At 40.6% G+C, this 17,964-nt stretch overlaps 1 protein-coding gene across 2 annotated transcripts; it reads left to right on the top strand.

The window, feature by feature from the left end:
* Positions 1-463: 463 nt before the first annotated feature.
* Positions 464-17,349, top strand: mapk14b (mitogen-activated protein kinase 14b). 2 transcript variants are annotated; one of them, XM_040204068.2, is made up of 12 exons: positions 464-1,078; positions 6,619-6,748; positions 9,443-9,501; positions 10,437-10,548; positions 10,784-10,813; positions 11,035-11,082; positions 11,175-11,289; positions 11,779-11,850; positions 13,797-13,876; positions 14,582-14,660; positions 14,871-15,044; positions 15,183-17,349. In XM_040204068.2, exons 1-12 carry the CDS (start codon positions 960-962, stop codon positions 15,248-15,250), a joined length of 1,086 nt encoding a protein of 361 aa, XP_040060002.1. In that variant the 5' UTR covers positions 464-959; the 3' UTR covers positions 15,251-17,349. The 2 variants fall into 2 exon arrangements, with proteins under 2 accessions (XP_040060002.1, XP_040060003.1); XM_040204069.2 differs by lacking the exon at positions 13,797-13,876 and adding an exon at positions 13,246-13,325 and having other exon boundaries at positions 624-1,078.
* The last annotated feature ends 615 nt before the right edge of the window (positions 17,350-17,964 follow it).

Here is a 17,964-nt window from a genome sequence, read left to right as displayed (position 1 = left end):
GTCATAACGTATTACATAACATTGTACCGTGTACTCCACTGCTTTGGCAGGTACTTTAACTGTCATTTTTGGAGAAGCCCTTTTTTTTGCAGCAGGCAATTGATTTATCACATAAGAGAAAGCACAGGTGTCATTCACAACAAAAAACATCACCAGGACCTTAAAGCCAAAGCACCTGTGTTCTTCAAAGGACATATCACTTTTTTTATTTTTTCATGAAAAATACCTATTTGTACCTATTCTTTGTCTTTGATGATGTATTTTTACAAAGAGCCTAATCCTCTGTTTGGCGTTCCTTTGTAAAAAAAAAAAACTCAGTGAAAAACACAAACAAAAAAACATTTGTAGCTAATGAAACACTTTGCTTAAGTTTTATTTAGGTTTGTGCCATCAATCATTTATATATATAATGAAATAATATAAATAATCAGTATTATGTATTAATTATTTCTAAACAATGATGCTGTAATGTTCAGACATGAGTGAGGTAAAATTTATTACTGACTGTATGAGATTCCCAGTCACGTAATCAGTTGGAGCAGGATGGCGGTATTCCCCAGTTTTCAATGCCTCGTTACAACGCAGCTCTCGCGAGAAATAAATGATCGACGGGAGCGTTGGAAGGGACGTGCGCGGTCCCGTTTCCGCGCGCCCAGCAATACGTGAGAACTGAACAAAAAATTCTGTGAACACTAGTCCAGGCTGCTTCCTGACCCGAGCGCGTTCTGTAGAGGAAGTTGACTTCAAGCGCCCCGCACACGCAGAGCTGGGGATTTTATTTTTTGCACAATTGCACCGAATTTGCACTACTGGGCGTCCGAAGTTTGTTGAGCGATTGAGGAAGAGGTAGTTTCTCGGGGACCACCACTCCACGTCGTGCCACACGGGGTGGAGAGGAGAGAGGTCAGAAGTTTCCGCTCGTTTGTTTTGTCGCTACGCGGCTGTAAAATCCTGCAGCAATGTCGCAGAAGGAGAGACCTACCTTCTACCGTCAGGAGCTCAACAAAACCGCGTGGGAGGTTCCGGAGCGCTACCAGAACTTATCTCCCGTGGGCTCCGGTGCGTACGGATCCGTATGGTAAGCAGTGGTTGCAGGGTACTATCCAGAGCACACGGCGCGGTTGCACAACGGCCAGACGGGTTCTCACCTCCGACCGAGGCCCGTCAGAGCAACCCCCCGACCGGCTGCTTGTCAACCTGTGAAGGCTAACAGTGGAAGGAAAGTGGTGGGGGGGTTGGTGCCCTTTTTATTTACTTTTTTTTAAACTTCGTGCACGCTTCGGGGGGGGTATTTGTTCTGTGCATATTCAATATCTTGTTGTCCTGTTGACACACGCATGCACCGTTACTGCTCAATGTCCGGTAAGCCTACCGACAACTCTAGGGGACAAGTTGCACCAGATAACCGGTGTTAATGACGAAGAGCCACCGCTCATTTAATCGTTTGTCGGGCTTTCTACCGGAGAAAGCTGATCCGCGGCGGAATCATCTGCACAAGAAGTGCCCCCGCGTGAGATACAATCTGTTCTCGTTTTAAGTGAGGGCTTAACCAACACCCAACGAAATAATCACCTTCCACCACAACAGTGCTGCAGCCCTGCACGTACAACCTAGTACTTTTAACACATCCGCACATTGCATGCATTATGCATTTTCTAGTTGGGTGCAGCCTGCACAGTACCAGTGGGTCACGTGGTTTTCGGGAAAGTAGGCCCCCCTCGTGCACAGTAGGAGCTTTCTACATGACTCTATTCGACGACGGCGGTGACTCTAGAATGATGTCACCCCTTCCCCCCGTTGTGGTACACCCATGAGTCACTGTCCCAACGTCAGGTGGTGGCCTCAGCTGTGACGCCTTTAGTCATCACACAGTCATAGACGGGCTGGTACTGTCATTTTAACTTTTATTCCCACATCTTCAGCGGTTGATGTGATTGTGTTGTTTTGCTGTTATGAATGGTGAATGAAGGGTTAACCGTGACCGTATTGTACTCTCAACAATCACTGGGCATACATCTGCCATGCACGTGCAACGCGTGACCAGTATGTCATCACTGAAATCTTTAGGAGGCTAAATGCTGTAATGTGTATAAATATCACCCACCCCTATCATGACCACGAGAGTGCTGATAATAAAAGAATGTGCACATCTTCCAATGCAATTTCTTATAGCCTAGTAATGTAGTGATGTCTGCTCCATGGTTGGTACAAAAACATTACTACATGTTCAATTTTCAAATGGCAAAATAAATTTAGTAGTTAATTCATTCAGGTGTCATTACCAGCTGTTTAACGTAGAGGCTTTATTAACTTTGTCATAAATTATATTCCCAGTGGGATTTTTTTACTTTTATGAATCATTTTAACATAAATTATGAATAAAACTTCTAATAGGAAAACGTTGGTTATTGATGATCTGTGTCTCATGCTGCAGTTCCTCCATAGTTGCATCTGAGGAAATTCTTCTGTGTTTTCTTCCGTATTTAACTAGATCCAAAACCAAGGCAAGGAATTGTCAGCTCGGAAACATCACATCACACCTCACAGCACCTTCTGCTGTATGTAACGTCTATTGGTCAGCTGGACTAGTCTTTGTTGTTGCTGCCATGACCTTCTTCCGGCTCTAGGCTTGAATTCTTCCACAAATCTAGGTATTGAAAGCTCTTACTACGTGGGATTGTAAATCAATTCCATCATCCATCTCTCAGAAACGACTCGCGTGTATTCTGCTTGCAGTGACTGGCGCTGGTTGGGATTACAAAATGGGCAATGTGTTAAGGGCCTCCTGTTGTCTCGTCTAGGTTTCTCAGCTGTGTAAAAAAGCAATCACACAATGCACTAACCATAAAAAGGGTCACAGGTCTGCTTATTAAATCAATTTGTTTATTTTCAGCTCAGTGCAGGGGAATCACGGCTTAAAAGCCCACTATTTTGGTCCAGTAAAATATTTGTTGCTGGAGATAATTAGGCATTTAATAAACATTTAAAAATGGATTTTAGATTATGTATAAATTATTCTGAACATATTCACTGCATGCCACTACAACAGAGCATTTTCCTCCCCGACCTTGCAGAAATCTGCAAAAGCAGTTACTGCTTTCCTTCAGACAATAGTATTAGTATTACTCTTTGGAGCCCATTTCTATTTCAAACTGCGATTCGTTTGCTTGATTTATGGCACGAAAAAAGATTCCTGCTAAAAGGCCCAGCTGCACTTTCTGCCTAATTGAAATATCCAAAGTCTAAGCACATGTTTAGTGTCATATAACGAAGCCGAGAGTATGTTAATGTGTTGCTCCGGTGAACCCGGTGTACTGACCCTGGGGTGAAGCCAATTTGGTGGGAAGGTGCAAATTGTGGTGAGTTTGGCTGACACACTTGTTTTTAACGACAAAGATGCGTGTACTGACTTGTCAGCTATCCAAACAAACGGGAGCTTTACGTTTCAAACCAGCAATTTAAAAGACTTTAACTCCATTAGGTTCTCCATGCTGGATGCATGTCTGTAGGCATCGGGGATGTCCAAAGAGTAAAACTATTCATTTGGTGCAAACGATTTGGCACACAGATACCAATATGCAAAAAAATCTATTGTACAAATTCTTTAAAAGACAAAAGTTATGTGGACACACTAGGAGACTCGTTGTCCCTTCAGTATTAAGGTTTCGTTTTGATTGTTAGCAGAGAAGATTGGAAAAAGAGTATTTGAGTCGAAGCTGTGTGTAGTGGCCATTTGCCCTTGTTACCAACAAATCTTTGATTGAGGGTCTGCATTGAAACCCTTACTCTTTGGGCAGAACAGCTGAAGTAAGTACTTTGACTTCTAATAAAGCGCATAACAAAATGATTGTTTCGAAGATTGGGGTGCATCCTGATAGTGAGATCCAATGATGTGTCTATTAGCTCTGCTGAACACCAAGGAACTTGCTCAATAAAAACTTCCCCTTTTGCCCATTTGTTATGTTGCTTTATAGTCCACAATGTTCTACCCAACATTCATCTGATGCTCGTTAGTTCCATTCATACCCATAAACCGATTTAAAAACAATTATGACTAAGCCCTTGCCCAAATACCTGATTGTGTTCTTTCTGTGATGACTAAGAAGATTTGTGGGGATAGATTCATTTCTACATTGTTAAATGACTACTTAAATAGCACCTCTGGTATTCTTTAGTTTTTCTTTCGATCATAGATGAGGAAGTATGCATTTGACAGTTATGCCAACTGGGCTTTTTTTAATGTCACTGCTGTGTTTGTCATTGTGAACAGGGCCGTTTTGGTCATGTTTTTCCCATGTAGTGCTCGTCTTAAAAGTGTGTGATATCATATGCTTCTGATAAGGTGTTGAGAAATGATGTTGACACCAGATTCAATGCTGAAAGTGTTGATATTAGAAAGGTGTTTCCTTGAGTTTGTTACAGTCCACGTGCCTGTCATATTAGAGATTATATTTAACACATTTGATGAAATGTAAATGTGCACCATAACACTTAAAGCCATGAACTCTTAATGTGTGTGCGGCAAAATTTTTGTCGTGCTAGCTATGTTCACAATCAACAATGCACGTTTATGTCAAGATTCTGAAAAGCAATCTTATGCATCCATGGCTGAGAAACACTCAATGCAGCCCAAGAAATGCATTACATTTACGGTGACTGCTGTGCAGGTTAAATGTTGTCAAAGCGCTTATCCTTCCGTCTCCAATCTCTAGTCAAGTCTAATTAATGAAATAAATTGGGATGATGGCAACAGGACGGCCGTGTCGCTCACAACAGACTTCTCCACCAGTCACTTAGAGTACATGTCTGTTGGCTGACAACGTGCTGCTGGCGATCTCTCCTGGGATCCCGGGCCTCATAAGGCTGCTTCTTTTACAGCCAACTTTTTTATGGTCATTTGTTATTGCACTTCCATTTATTACAGACTAATTGGATATTGTATGCTTAGACCCGTCTTGTTTGTCCTGCAGATTAGCATCAGCTTTTGTCCATGGATCTTTCTGCTCTGTCGTTTGCACAGAATACTCTGTGTTTAGGTTTTACCTCTAGTGACACATATACAAGTTCTTCCGCAAGGCTGGAACAAAAACTTCAGTGTGTGTGTGTGTGGGAGATTATCAGCGACTAACTGGAGAAAAACTCACTGCTTAAGTCAATGTTCTCATTAGGGACGTGTGGCTGTCTGCACCGTAACTTTGTGCAGCAATGCAGACTTTTTATTAATGCTACTTTTGATGGCGTCGTGCACTGTAGCACAAGTACGCAGATTCACCTTCCCTTCGTGTGCAGGGAAAGGTCAACAGTTCCAATTACCTGTTTGTGTAATATGTTGGAAGGAAATGACTCTCGTCTCCACCCGTAACACACAGCGATAAAATGGCCTCACTGACACAAACTCTGAAAAGTGCAGCTGATACCAGGTCAGTAGTTCAGGTAGTTTCAGTGACTTTCAGCAGTAGGAGTTTGAACCACGGTTTACGGTTTAATGTTTACGGTTTTGATATGACAACTGTTATTGCAGAGCCCCTGGTTTTGGTTTGTTCTGCAGTTTGGAATTGCATTTTTATGCAACACCCTCCCCATATATCTGGCTTGCTAGATATATATTTTTTTGACATGATTTTGCAATCATGTAATTGTGATGCAGCTTAAGTGATTGACCTGGAAGGAATGTGTTTTTTTGTAAGTGGGTTGTATTCCCTTCACAGATTCCTGCCTATCTTTCGACCACCCTCACAGTGTCAGTGTGTCTGTCTTTGCACAAGTGTGTTGATTTTTCCTGCTTCCATTTGAGAACATATTGTACAGATTGTTGTACCCGCACTTGTTTTTTGCTCAATTTAAAGCAATAGAGGGCACATTTCACTCTCAGCTTTATGCTTCTGTTGACCATGTGCTTCTCACCACACCTGTCTTCTTCCTTTGTCTTTGACACTGTCTCTACAGTAACAATGACAAGGAACGATGTATAACAACAACAAAAACAAACACAGACATGCACACTTAAACGGACAGCTCCAACAAAATCAGGGCTGAAGCCGACTTCCCTAGACTATGCTCAAATCAGGTTCTGCATTTGCGACGTTGACTTCCTGTTTTATGAAATATTTTGTAACACCTGAATCTTACCTTCCTGTTATTGAAATGCTGTAAACATTCTTGTAATATTCTTTGAGTGATTGGCTCAACAAACGGACATAAATAACTAATTATAGACTTTAATGTCACGCGTCAAGTTTTCCTGGACATCGTGTGCCGAGACAGTTAAGGTTGCATTTTCAGTAGCGCTTCATCATACTTAAACAAAGTAAACAATTAGATGGGTGAGTTCTCTTTCGTTCTTGTACACAATGTTGTCATGTTCAGTCACGTCCCCCCTATACAACCTCGGTTTGCTGATTTTATAATAAAAAGCAATCCAAACCAACAGTTTTGCAATTATTTGTCTTTTGTTTACTGGGTTAAGGCCACCTCAGCGTCATCAGTGCAGTGTGTCGTTCTGGGTTAAATGAAGCGAAATGTTTACGGTTTTGATATGACAACTGTTATTGGCATGACAAAATGCTTTTACTTTTTACAATCAAGGTCTTAACTATTTGCAAACACTGTGTCTTTAAGCTCGGTGTACGACGTGAAGACGGGCCTGAAGATAGCGGTGAAGAAGTTGTCCAGGCCCTTCCAGTCCATCATCCACGCAAAGAGAACCTACAGAGAGTTGCGGCTGCTCAAACACATGAAGCACGAGAATGTGAGTCGCCCGCAAAGAACCCACACTCACCTCTACTGCCCGGCCTGTTTTTATGCTGTGTTCTCTCATTTAGGTCTTAAGCAAGAATTGCACGTGTTGTTGCACGTGAGGTTCTGCACAGTGAGTCCTAACGTGCAGAAACAGGCAGTGCTCACTGCGGGTTACATTGTCTGACTGTCTGTATCCGTGTTGACTTGTAGCTTATGATTGCTGGAGCTTGTTCAAAGCTGGCCTCAAGATCGAATCAACACGAATGGAAACACGTGACCTAGAAAGTGATACGGGGCTAAAGCTAGAAGATGTCTGCTACTAAGTATGAAATTGAACCACAGAAAAGCTCCAGTTCATCCGTTCACATACTCTTCTTTTGTGGAGGAGAAACACAGCTCCATTTGCAGGCACTTAATGTCATGAACACGTGCAGTGTGCTTTTGACACAGTCACTTAGCTCAGCTAATGTCCACATGCACGTGCACACATCAATAAACAGACATCCAATCCCTCTAAACTACTGACCAAAGTTGCTTGTGCAACCTAACGCCTCATTCAGCTGACTGCAGAAACAACAACTTGTTGTTGCCTATGGTGGTTTCTTGTCTCAGTTTCAAACACACACTGGCCTCAGGGGAGGGGGATTGTGACACGTCTGATGTCCTTTTTCAGAAAGAGGATTCCCTGCGAGTGATCGAGGTATGTTGTGCTGCAGCACATGCAGTGAGTCACCAAAAGGGTTTTAAACCGCAACCCCATCACACTCTCTGAGGCTGATTTCGTTGCTGCAGCAATTTGGGCTCATTCCATTTAGGTTTATTATTTCACGGAAGTAGCTTAAGTTCCTCCCGCGATCTCTGCTTGTGTTTTGGTGTTCTGTGTTTAGGTGTAAGTACGCAGTGTCGCAAATGCAGACACTTGCCCACGTACACAACGCACACAGTGCCTACTTTCTGTGTGTTGTTAGTACATTCAGATAACACTCTGTGCTTCCTTTTTTCTGTTATGTAACATTCAGTTGCTACGATTTCTCAAGCTGAGTGGGAGCTAGTCCACCACTGAATGATATGAGTCTGTGAATATGGCTAGAAGTCTCTGTTGGTGCTGTGGCTTTTGTGGGGGAGAAAAGGGTGCATTTTATAGCTTTTGGCCATTTTAGCCAGCTTTGAAGCACAGACGTTTTACATGACACGGACAGACTCACAAAATAAAGAAAAAAATAAGCTGCAGCATGGAGATGTCAGTCTCAAAGGAAAGAAACCCACCAGCAGCAGCATTTAAGGGCCAACGGTACACCGTACCCCGTGTTCAAATAGAATCCCATTTCAAGGATGTACATTGTATCCCGTTAATCCTGTTTTATTTCACTATTGAAACAGTTTTGATAATAGTGTTGCATGTGCATTGTACTGCTGGTAAAATATCTGTTTTCATTTTATTTGACATGGTTTTACCAAGATTATTTAAGATTACAAAAAAAACCTTCTACTGCAAAATCATGGAGTGGTGATGCAGACAGCCTATTTAATAGGTTATATTGCTGCTTGATATTATCATTCGGCATGTTGTTGTCAATTTCTGTTTCATCATAACAGGGAGTATTGCATAAAGCTGTGCTTTTTTTCTTCTTAAATCATTAAAGCATTTTAATACCTACCTCGGCTTTACACAGGGAGGGGATTCTGTGTTTTGCTCACGCTGTTGCCAGGAGACTCCCTGGGTTTGGAGTTTTGGAAATCCTTGGTCGACCAATCAGCAGATTGTTGTGCCTCTAGCCATCCAATCAGCTGAGGTTCTGCGCCCCGCGTGGGCGGGCTGCTCCTGTGTTATTATTATAATACCTATCCTCCCCAGTGTCTCTCCAGAGAGCTGGGGCACGGTTGGTTCTCAAGGCGGCTCTCTGCCAGAATGCTAGTATGCATGAATGTGAGCGTGTACATTTGCTGTATTCCACAAACAAACATACACACGCAGTCAAGATAATCATTCAATATGCTTCCTGTCTTTGTCCTCTTTCTCTCGCTTTTCATCTTTGTTCAAACAGAAAAATTCATCTATGCACATAATAATCTAACGCTATCATACTTTGTCACTTTGACATGTTTTTTTTTGCGTGTTATGTCTTCACAAATGCCATAATCTGTAGTGAAGAGATCTTGCATGGATGGAATGTTGACAAACTAAAAACCCATTTTAGCCCTCTGTATCTAATACCCAAAGTACTTGTAATGTTCAGGAATGAGAACAAATAGAACCTGCTCAGAATTGAAGATGTTGTTAGAAACAATGTGAAACCAATTAAATGCAATCCAACACCATACATTGCTTTTGTGCCAACTCTCTAAAATATAAATTGCACACATATAAATGTATATTTCACACATATAAAGCCACCGGTGCTCGTCCTGTCATCATGGTCTTGACCGGATAATGTCCTCTCCTTCCCCTGAAATCATATCTGTTGTGGTTATTATAATCTCCTTTATGACTGACCTAGTGTTCCCCAAAACACAGCCTGTGGATAAGCAAGTGTACGTCACTATACATAATATCCAGTCCATGGAAATGGAAAAGGAAAGGATTCCCTCCTTGTTTGACAAAATCAAGTTCAACTTCATACAGGATACTTTTATAGAAATGTTCAAAACAGTTCTTTGTTGTTTTTATGTTTCCTGACCTTTTGACCTCTTTTCTTGCCTTCAGGTGATTGGTCTATTGGACGTTTTCTCACCAGCAACAAGCTTGGAGGAGTTCAATGATGTGTAAGTCCCACTTTTAGTCTTTCCTCTCACTCTTTTTGATATTGTCTTTGTCTGTCTACCTTCTGTCTTAAGCGCTCTCTAGGATCCCTCATTGTCACACACAATGATCGTAAGATGAGCACGATAGTACTGGTAGACTTAAAAACACGTCACAACCCTGCAGCTCTTAACTTTATGTGAGTCCCGCAACTGGCAGGTTTTAGCAAGGTGATTGTATGCTGAACTTGTGCACTATGCACATCACAGCTAGTCTCTATGGTAACAGCCATCTGGTAGTCTCCAGGGGTACTTTGTGTCTCTGTGTGTATCTATGCACATAATATTCACTCAGTGTCCTTGAATGCTCAGCATGGTGTGGCAGCATGCATGTAGCACATTTGTTGAAATGTGAGATGATGCAACTCAACATACACCTGGCAATGCAGTTCCACAATAAATATGTGACATTTCATCTTTTGTAACCAGTAATAAAAGCAATTATGCCACAAATCTTTCTGTCATACTGCAAGAGAAGCAGATGCAGGCACGTATTTACTGAGCAGCCAATAACTGGTGTCTTGTGACATTAGCTCATCTGTTGGCTGAATAAGCTGTACACTATCAAGTAAATATAAATGAAAGAAATCCGACGTTTCTGTTTTCTTACTCTTCACGTCACTTTATTTACCCTCATTTATTGCTGAACCCGAACACTGGAACCCGAACACTTTTCTTAAATGTAATAAATCTACACAGAACAATCTTAAAAAACATTAAATGTGGAATTATGCTGACGTTAATAGTTTTTAATATAATTTGTTCCAATGAAGATATAATTATCTTCTTAAACAACACAATTAATCATGGAAAAAAAACAATGAATGTAAGACAGCTGCGGAAGACAAAGACAGACATTTGGAGTCCCCACTTCATCGGCTGTACTGTATGATTTGCAGGTACTTGGTGACCCACCTAATGGGAGCAGATCTCAACAATATCGTCAAATGTCAAAAGCTGACAGATGACCACGTTCAGTTCCTCATCTACCAGATTCTCAGAGGCTTAAAGGTCAGTGAGGCATCCAGCGGAACGGGACAACTCTGCTCCACCCTGCAGCTTTCTCCCTGTTGATTTGTGGATGGAAATAGTCTTAAATTAAGCTACTGTTTATCAGTATAGATTTTCTTTTTAATTGGTTGAGTATCTTCGCAAACTACTTGAGATTTATCACTGAGTGATACAAAATGAGTGTAATGTAAATTCTCTAATTAATCTTCTTCCTTCTTTCTTTCTTTCCCCACAGTACATCCATTCAGCAGATATCATCCACAGAGTAAGTAGACCGTTTAATGTGTTTCAATACGCTTTAGTCCTGATAAATTCTCTTGTTCGGAGGTTAGATGTCTCATGCTGATCAAACCTCCTACCAAGAGCCAAAACAAAGAGTTCCACATTGGGTGTGTGGTTAACCTAAACAGGGACAGGCGGAGATCTGAAGGATACTTCTCCAGTACTTCCGTATCCAGTCTTGACTTTTCCTTCTTGTCCCTTCAGGACTTGAAGCCGAGTAATCTCGCCGTGAATGAAGACTGTGAGCTCAAGGTAAGAAACGGTCGACTTGAAACAAGGTTCAACGTATCATTTAGATAACCACGTGGAGTAGAGAATATTCACAAACGCTCTTTGTCCCTAAGATCCTGGACTTTGGTTTGGCGCGGCACACAGACGACGAGATGACGGGCTACGTAGCCACCCGGTGGTACCGTGCCCCGGAGATTATGCTCAACTGGATGCATTACAACATGACAGGTGCACAGAATGCTTCAGCTACAACCGAATGTAAAAGGACATCATGTGAAATGTATACAATTGAAATAGCTATCTGTCATTGGGGCAGTTCAGCGTCATAATTCATAAATTTGATGAAATTTGCCACAATAATGGAAGTCTTTGTTGTCTGAATTATACACTGCTGTGTATAGATCTTGATAGAGATAATCAAGATACAGATAGGTGTTGCTATTTCTATTGTAGCATCACTACTGCGTAACATATGATTGGGAGATTTATAGAGGAACCAGGCCAGCTCTAATGACGTTAATGTGACAGCAGCCAAAGCAATTGTCTTACATGGCTTTGTGGTGTTGGTTTAAATGGTCATATAGAAAACGAAATTGCTTTTTAGCTTACGTCTCACACTTACACTTACGTGCTGAATATGATATGGACAAGTTGTTTCATATTCTAGGAGTACTCACTGGGCTGTATGCTTTTCTTTTTCTTTATAACATGTTGCAGTCGATATCTGGTCGGTGGGCTGCATCATGGCTGAACTACTTACTGGACAGACGCTCTTCCCTGGCACAGACCGTATCCTTCCACCGCTGGCATTACCATGCAAACGTTAGAATAATGCTTCCTGGAGAATTCTGCAACAGCAGTTCTGTAGTTCTTTAGGTGGATCTCAAGAGGTGGAAGATGGATGCATACTCTCCTAGTGTTAATGTTCTCTGTTAACACCATAGTGTTTCAAATGCATACACCTGTCCAGTTACACTTATTTTAACCTGACTCAAAAGCATTGTTGAATATTGACTTTTGTGAGGTGCAGAATAGCAAAGGAAGTGTGTGCATGTTTGTTTGTGCGAGTGTGTTCATGTGATGGGAGTTAAGAGTCCCCTGCAGTCTATGACTCAGCGCTGCCCACTATTGTCTCCAATGCTTCTCTACAATACAGCACACCTTCCTGTTTCCCTCCCACAAAGCTGCCAATGCGCCAGCAGCAGCAGAACACACAACATTGTTTTAAACCGAAACACACAGGAAGGCGGTGTGTTAGCGCATACACCGTATCACACCAAAAACAGCCGTTGGCACACCTTACTGAGATCATTGTTCTCTTCAACATTGAAAGCACCAGCCTGCTGCTCCATCTTGTGTTTGAGATTCCTGTTCTGAATGATCCATCAAGCCCCTCACTTTGTTTTTGTGTGTGTGTGTGTGTGTGTGTGCGTGCGTGCGTGCGTGCGTGCGTGCGTGCGTGCAAGTACATGTTCAACAAACAAAGCAGCTTCTGCACGTGTTAATATACAGCGTACAGGAGCGTCATAATCAAGGAAGGACATCAAAATATAATTTTTTCTAATGTTTGCTGACATTTCTAAATTTAAAAAGATCAGGTGCATGTAATTTGTCTGGTTTTGTTTGGCAATACTTTCAAAATTCACTTTGGCCATTTTTCTGACATTTCTGGTTTGTCATGCTTTGGGACAACAATTAGGTTAATCAGATTATTGGATCCGCCAATTGTTAGGTGTTTTTCAAGCAAAAATGCTTGACTATTTCGCTTCTAGCTTCTCTAGTGATAGGATTTGCTGCTTTTTAAAAAAAAATAATGTGTAGGTTGAAAATGTTTTGCTTTGAAGTTCAAAATTTTTGTCCTACTGTACTTTTTTATTGTCCAAATAATTTATTATACTTGGCACATCATGGCTGAACGCAATAATTAACTGAAAACGTGCAAAGTGACCAAAGATTGCATGACATGACGTGAGGAAAGTAGTTGTGGATTCTTCGTGTTCAATCTCAATTCAGTCTTATTCAAATCGTAATGTTTGTAATCAGGAGCAGTGCACATTTGTTGACTTTTTGTTTCCTTTATGTTACTTTTGAATGAAAGAAAACAGCTTTGACGTCTACATCTCTCCCTCTTTTTTTGTCAAACACCCTCCATCCCTCCTGTTTTCCTTCATGTTCCTGTGGTAGACATTGATCAATTGAAGCTTATAATGATGCTCATCGGAACCCCAGGGCCCGAGCTCTTGATGAAAATCTCTTCAGAGTCTGTGAGTGTTTAGCACCGTCCCGCCCGTCCTGTTGGAATTCCCCTTTTGCCTGTGTTTGTGTTGCCATGGCAATCTACTATAACTTTTGTATTGCTACTACTACTTCTGTGCTGCTGCGGTTGTGTCCTAAAATTGTGTGGTTGTTTTTTGTTAATGGCTCTACTTGCACTTTAGCTCAAAGCTTTGATTCCCACTTCTTTTTAGCAAGCACTATTATCTCTTCATCTGACAAAGTTTAGAGGTCTGTCATCTAGTACATGGACACGTCATTATAAGTTACAGTCAAGCGGAGATCACACTTTCTCAGCCTTGCTACAGCAAAGTGTCTTCATCTTCTCTGCGTGTGCGTGCGCGCGTTTACACCCCCCCCCCCCCTCTTTCCACCCCTCCATACACAACCTATCCTAACCACCCACGCTCTTTGACATGCTGACCTCCATATTATGATGCCCCTTGACTCGGAAGATATAGACATAAACCAGCTGCAGCAGATAATGCGCCTGACGGGGACGCCCCCAGCTTCCCTCATAAGCAGGATGCCCAGCCACGAGGTGAGACAAGCGCCTTCCACTTTTGCATGAGCACCAGCCCTCACCCCCTCTCTCTCCAAAGCTGTAATCAGGGCCACCACTTTGTAGTTTTTAAGTTCCTCAAAGGTTGCATCTGCGTTTTAGCCTTTGCTCTCACTCAACTTACTCCCTGTTTCTTCTCTGACTCAATGTGCTTGTCTCAGCAAAGCTTCGCAGAGTGCTTTTCCAGTGAATTCTGATGAGCTGCCCAAGGCTTTAGTCACACATATTGATTGGGTGTTTGAGTAATGAGCTTGGTTGGTAGTTGAGGGGCTTGGGGCGGGCCTTACTGGAAGGATGTACAGTAATAACAGTTTCCGTACCAGGCAAAAATAAAAAAATATTTAGTTTTGTATAAATCCAGACGGTTTTGTGTCTTGCATAGTTTTGGATATATCAAAAACTGCTCTCAACAAGGTCTGTAGATCATCTTTCATCATCATCATCATCATCATCATCATCATCATCATTTATAGGGTTTTCTATAAAACGACTTTGCTTTGCAGTTTTAACATGCAACTTTTGGCACTTTGATCATCACAGGCCATGTGCAACTCTTGATTTGTTGATTGAAAAATAACACATTTTTTTATTTGGGGGTGAGCTGTAACTTTGAGTTGTACACGACTAAGTGCAACCTCTGGCTCCTGTGTTATATTTTACTGTTTCGGTCATTGTTTCTCACAGGCGAGGAATTACATCAACTCACTTCCCCACATGCCCAAGAGGAACTTTGCTGATGTGTTTATTGGCGCTAACCCTCTCGGTAAGTTCCCTTTCAGCATCATGCCACGGCTGACTTCAAGCCTGGCTCAGTGACTCCCTCTACTGGTGTCATAAAGTCAACTTTTTTGTTGTTTTGGTCAGGGATAATTATTTTATGGGGAAGGGAAATTTAGATAATCCACTATGAAAAATATTGACCACAACAATAAGATAAAAGTTTTAATGCTCTTCCCTTGTGGCTGCGTTCAAGCCGTGGACTTGCTGGAGAAAATGTTGGTGCTGGACACAGACAAACGTATCACGGCGTCTGAGGCTCTAGCCCACCCATACTTTGCCCAGTACCACGACCCGGACGATGAGCCCGAAGCAGAGCCGTACGACCAGAGCTTCGAAAGCCGCGAACTGGAAATTGAGGAATGGAAGAGTAAGTTGGCACATTTGTGGACACTTAGCGAAAAACCTCAACTGCTGAGAAGAAAATAGGCCGTTGCAAGTTGTGCATTCAATAGATTTCTTCAGAAACACTTGGTAATTAACCTTAGTGTTATTCATTCCTTTTCAGGGTTAACCTATGAGGAGGTAATCAGTTTCGAGCCGCCGTTGTTCGATGGTGACGAGATGGAATCTTGAAGAGGACTTGGCCCCCTTTCTTCCATCTTCTTGTTTTCTATGAAAGGACTATCAGTCTCTTGACTATCCACCACTTTCTTCATGAACACACGCGCACACACACACGCGCGCGCGCCCGCACACACAAGACATTCAAGTGCCTGCCGTCATTCATCTCCGGTGGACGTTGTTTTATCAGGGCTAAAACTTGACATCCTGTTTTTTCTGTCCCTAAATATTGCTGTTTTTGTTACCATGCATCCCAAAGCGCAGACTTTAAATTCTCAGTTTATAATTTTTGTGAGTTTTTACCTCAAACATTTATTGTTTGTATTGATCCCTTATTTGATTCAGAAAACTAGAAACTATGTCAGTATCGTGGAGAAACATAACTCCTCATATGTATTTTATGAAAATTTACCACTTAGCATTAATATACATTAGAATTAAAGTTTGATAGAAACGTGTCACACTGCGGTTTAGTTGTGTATCTTTCCTCAAAATATTAATATGAAATGGTATTTCTATGGTAGAAATGGTTTTTCGGTGCATAGAGCTGTGTAGATATGACAAACAGTATTTGTACATAAGTACTTCCGTCAAACAAAGCGCGTTAATATACTATGTATAATAGTCATAATTACTGAGCCACATCTCAGCCGACTCCTTTGACAGTACAAAACTGTATTACTAGAATGTAACCTAAAATGGTATATAAAAAGATGCATTAAGTAACTTAATACAAATACAAAGTATGTGTAAAATAGGCTAAAATGTTAAATATTTACTTCCTCGTGGCAAATCAGAGGCTTCATATTCCTAACGTTAGATTTGAAGGTTTACACTGTCCTTTTTTTAACCAAAATAGGTGTTTGGAGAGTATGTAGACTTGACTGCATCCATTTCTCGTACTAAACCATTGTTTTATTAGTTCTATCCGGTTGTTTCAGATGAACGTTACCGTCCCCATAATCACAACCTACACCTTTTTGTGTGATATAGTCAGATTTGTATTTTGCAATCTGATGTTTCCCACCACAATTGACAATGTATTTTTATCATAATGCATTTATACAATACAGTACTATTAAATGTTATTGAATGTTGAGGGCACCAATCTGCCCTATATTTATGATCTTTTGTTATGTTTGTATATCAATGTAAAAGAGAATATTATTTGTTAGAATTCAAGGTTATTTTTTATTATTTATGGAAAGCTTACTGTATCAGAAACCAAATGTACCATTGATAATCTCAAACGTTGGTTTAGCTGTGGCCACTGCAGTTACAGCTTGTCCATGGGAGCCAACAATATTATAAGATGTTGTGCACAACTATATAGTTTAAAATCAGTTTGATCAACTGCTCGTGTTGGAGTGGTTTCTGTTGATTTTCTCCTTTAGTTCAAAGCAGTTCTTGGACATTTGTATAACTTATTTTGTTCACTGAGGTACTTCTCTCCAAAATAATTCTATTTTGAAAAATGAATTTGATTAAAAATATCACAGCAAGATATGTATTTCAACTACAAGACCATTTCACGTTGACATACAAACCCCTGAACCGTAGACTCATGTTTCTGAATTGTACTATGAACCTTTGAAATGTTCTATGTAAACTATTGTGGGGTCAGATTACCTTGTGACATACTAGCTACATCCACAGACGCTAATGTCAAACATCAGTCTCTTCAGTTTCATTTGCAATCACCTGTTTTCATATAGTGCTTTTTTAATGTACTTTATTCTTTTGTGTGTTAAATTAAGATTTGATATTATTTGGTGATTAATATTTCCTGTTTATTGAGTAATGCTAGAAATATATTTGCCATTCATTTGAATAATTTAGCAGGGCACATGTTTGCGGGAAGGAGTGTATGTTTACTCACTGGATGCTGAACTGTTGTTCTTTGTAGTTTTAAAACAACTGCATACATTCAAAAGGATATTCATCTTTTTACATATCTAAATGTCCATAGTTCATTTAGTAATTTGTTTCTTTTCCCACGATGTGTTCATATGTTGTTGTTTTTTTATTTGTCCAATGTATCAAGACAGCACACCACACCACCTGTAAATAACACCATTAGAAATAAAGGCTACTATTTTTCAAACCTGTAACAGTGTGTACAGCATATTGTGTGGCAAGTTTTAGCTGTCAATATGCCACCAGCAAAGCACAAGAGAAAACCCTTTGCCAACATGTAGGATGACAAGGGCTGTAGGAAAAGGTGAAATAAAAATGAAATAAAGAGGTTGATGTAAATAAAAATACTTAAAGATATGAATGAAATACTAGACACTATTCCTATTGGTGATTGCATTGCACACAGAATATAAAAGCTCAATAATCTTAATATGTTAGTAATTAGTTTACAGCTGAATTGTTACTCAGCCAGTGAAAGGGTAACCAAAACTGATAAGAGGGCAACTTGTTTTCCCAGTTCGACATGAGAAAATAACTATTCATTCTGGGAAAATACAAGAACTACAAAATTACAGATTGATGGCTGATATCTTGCTTTTCATTACGAAAGCCCATTATGACAGGAAATAAAATTCATAGTTAGGGATGAAATTTCAAAAATAGTTATGGAAAGTTAAAATATGTATGTTAAATAGACAGTGACGGTTCCAGAGTTTGATTAACTGAATTTGTCAGATTGTTGACTATAACTCTTTCTTATAATATTATTCTTATTATATTTTATTTTATTCCTTGTGCACTGCTCTCTT

Source organism: Gasterosteus aculeatus, chromosome 17 (genome assembly GCF_964276395.1).
Source record: "Gasterosteus aculeatus chromosome 17, fGasAcu3.hap1.1, whole genome shotgun sequence".
NCBI classification, from domain to species: Eukaryota; Metazoa; Chordata; class Actinopteri; order Perciformes; family Gasterosteidae; genus Gasterosteus; species Gasterosteus aculeatus.
The sequence above is the reverse complement of the archived record's forward strand: the minus strand, read 5'-3'. Positions and strand labels throughout refer to the sequence as shown.

What these genes read in the sequence shown, in the direction of transcription:
- mapk14b (XM_040204068.2), top strand. Translation starts at nt 960, where the DNA reads ATGTCGCAGAAGGAGAGACCTACCTTCTACCGTCAGGAGCTCAACAAA. An exon ending in GGTGCGTACGGATCCGTATG is followed by an intron (nt 1,079 to 6,618) that starts GTAAGCAGTGGT and finishes TGTGTCTTTAAG; the next exon opens with CTCGGTGTACGACGTGAAGA. An exon ending in GGAAATTGAGGAATGGAAGA is followed by an intron (nt 15,045 to 15,182) that starts GTAAGTTGGCAC and finishes ATTCCTTTTCAG; the next exon opens with GGTTAACCTATGAGGAGGTA.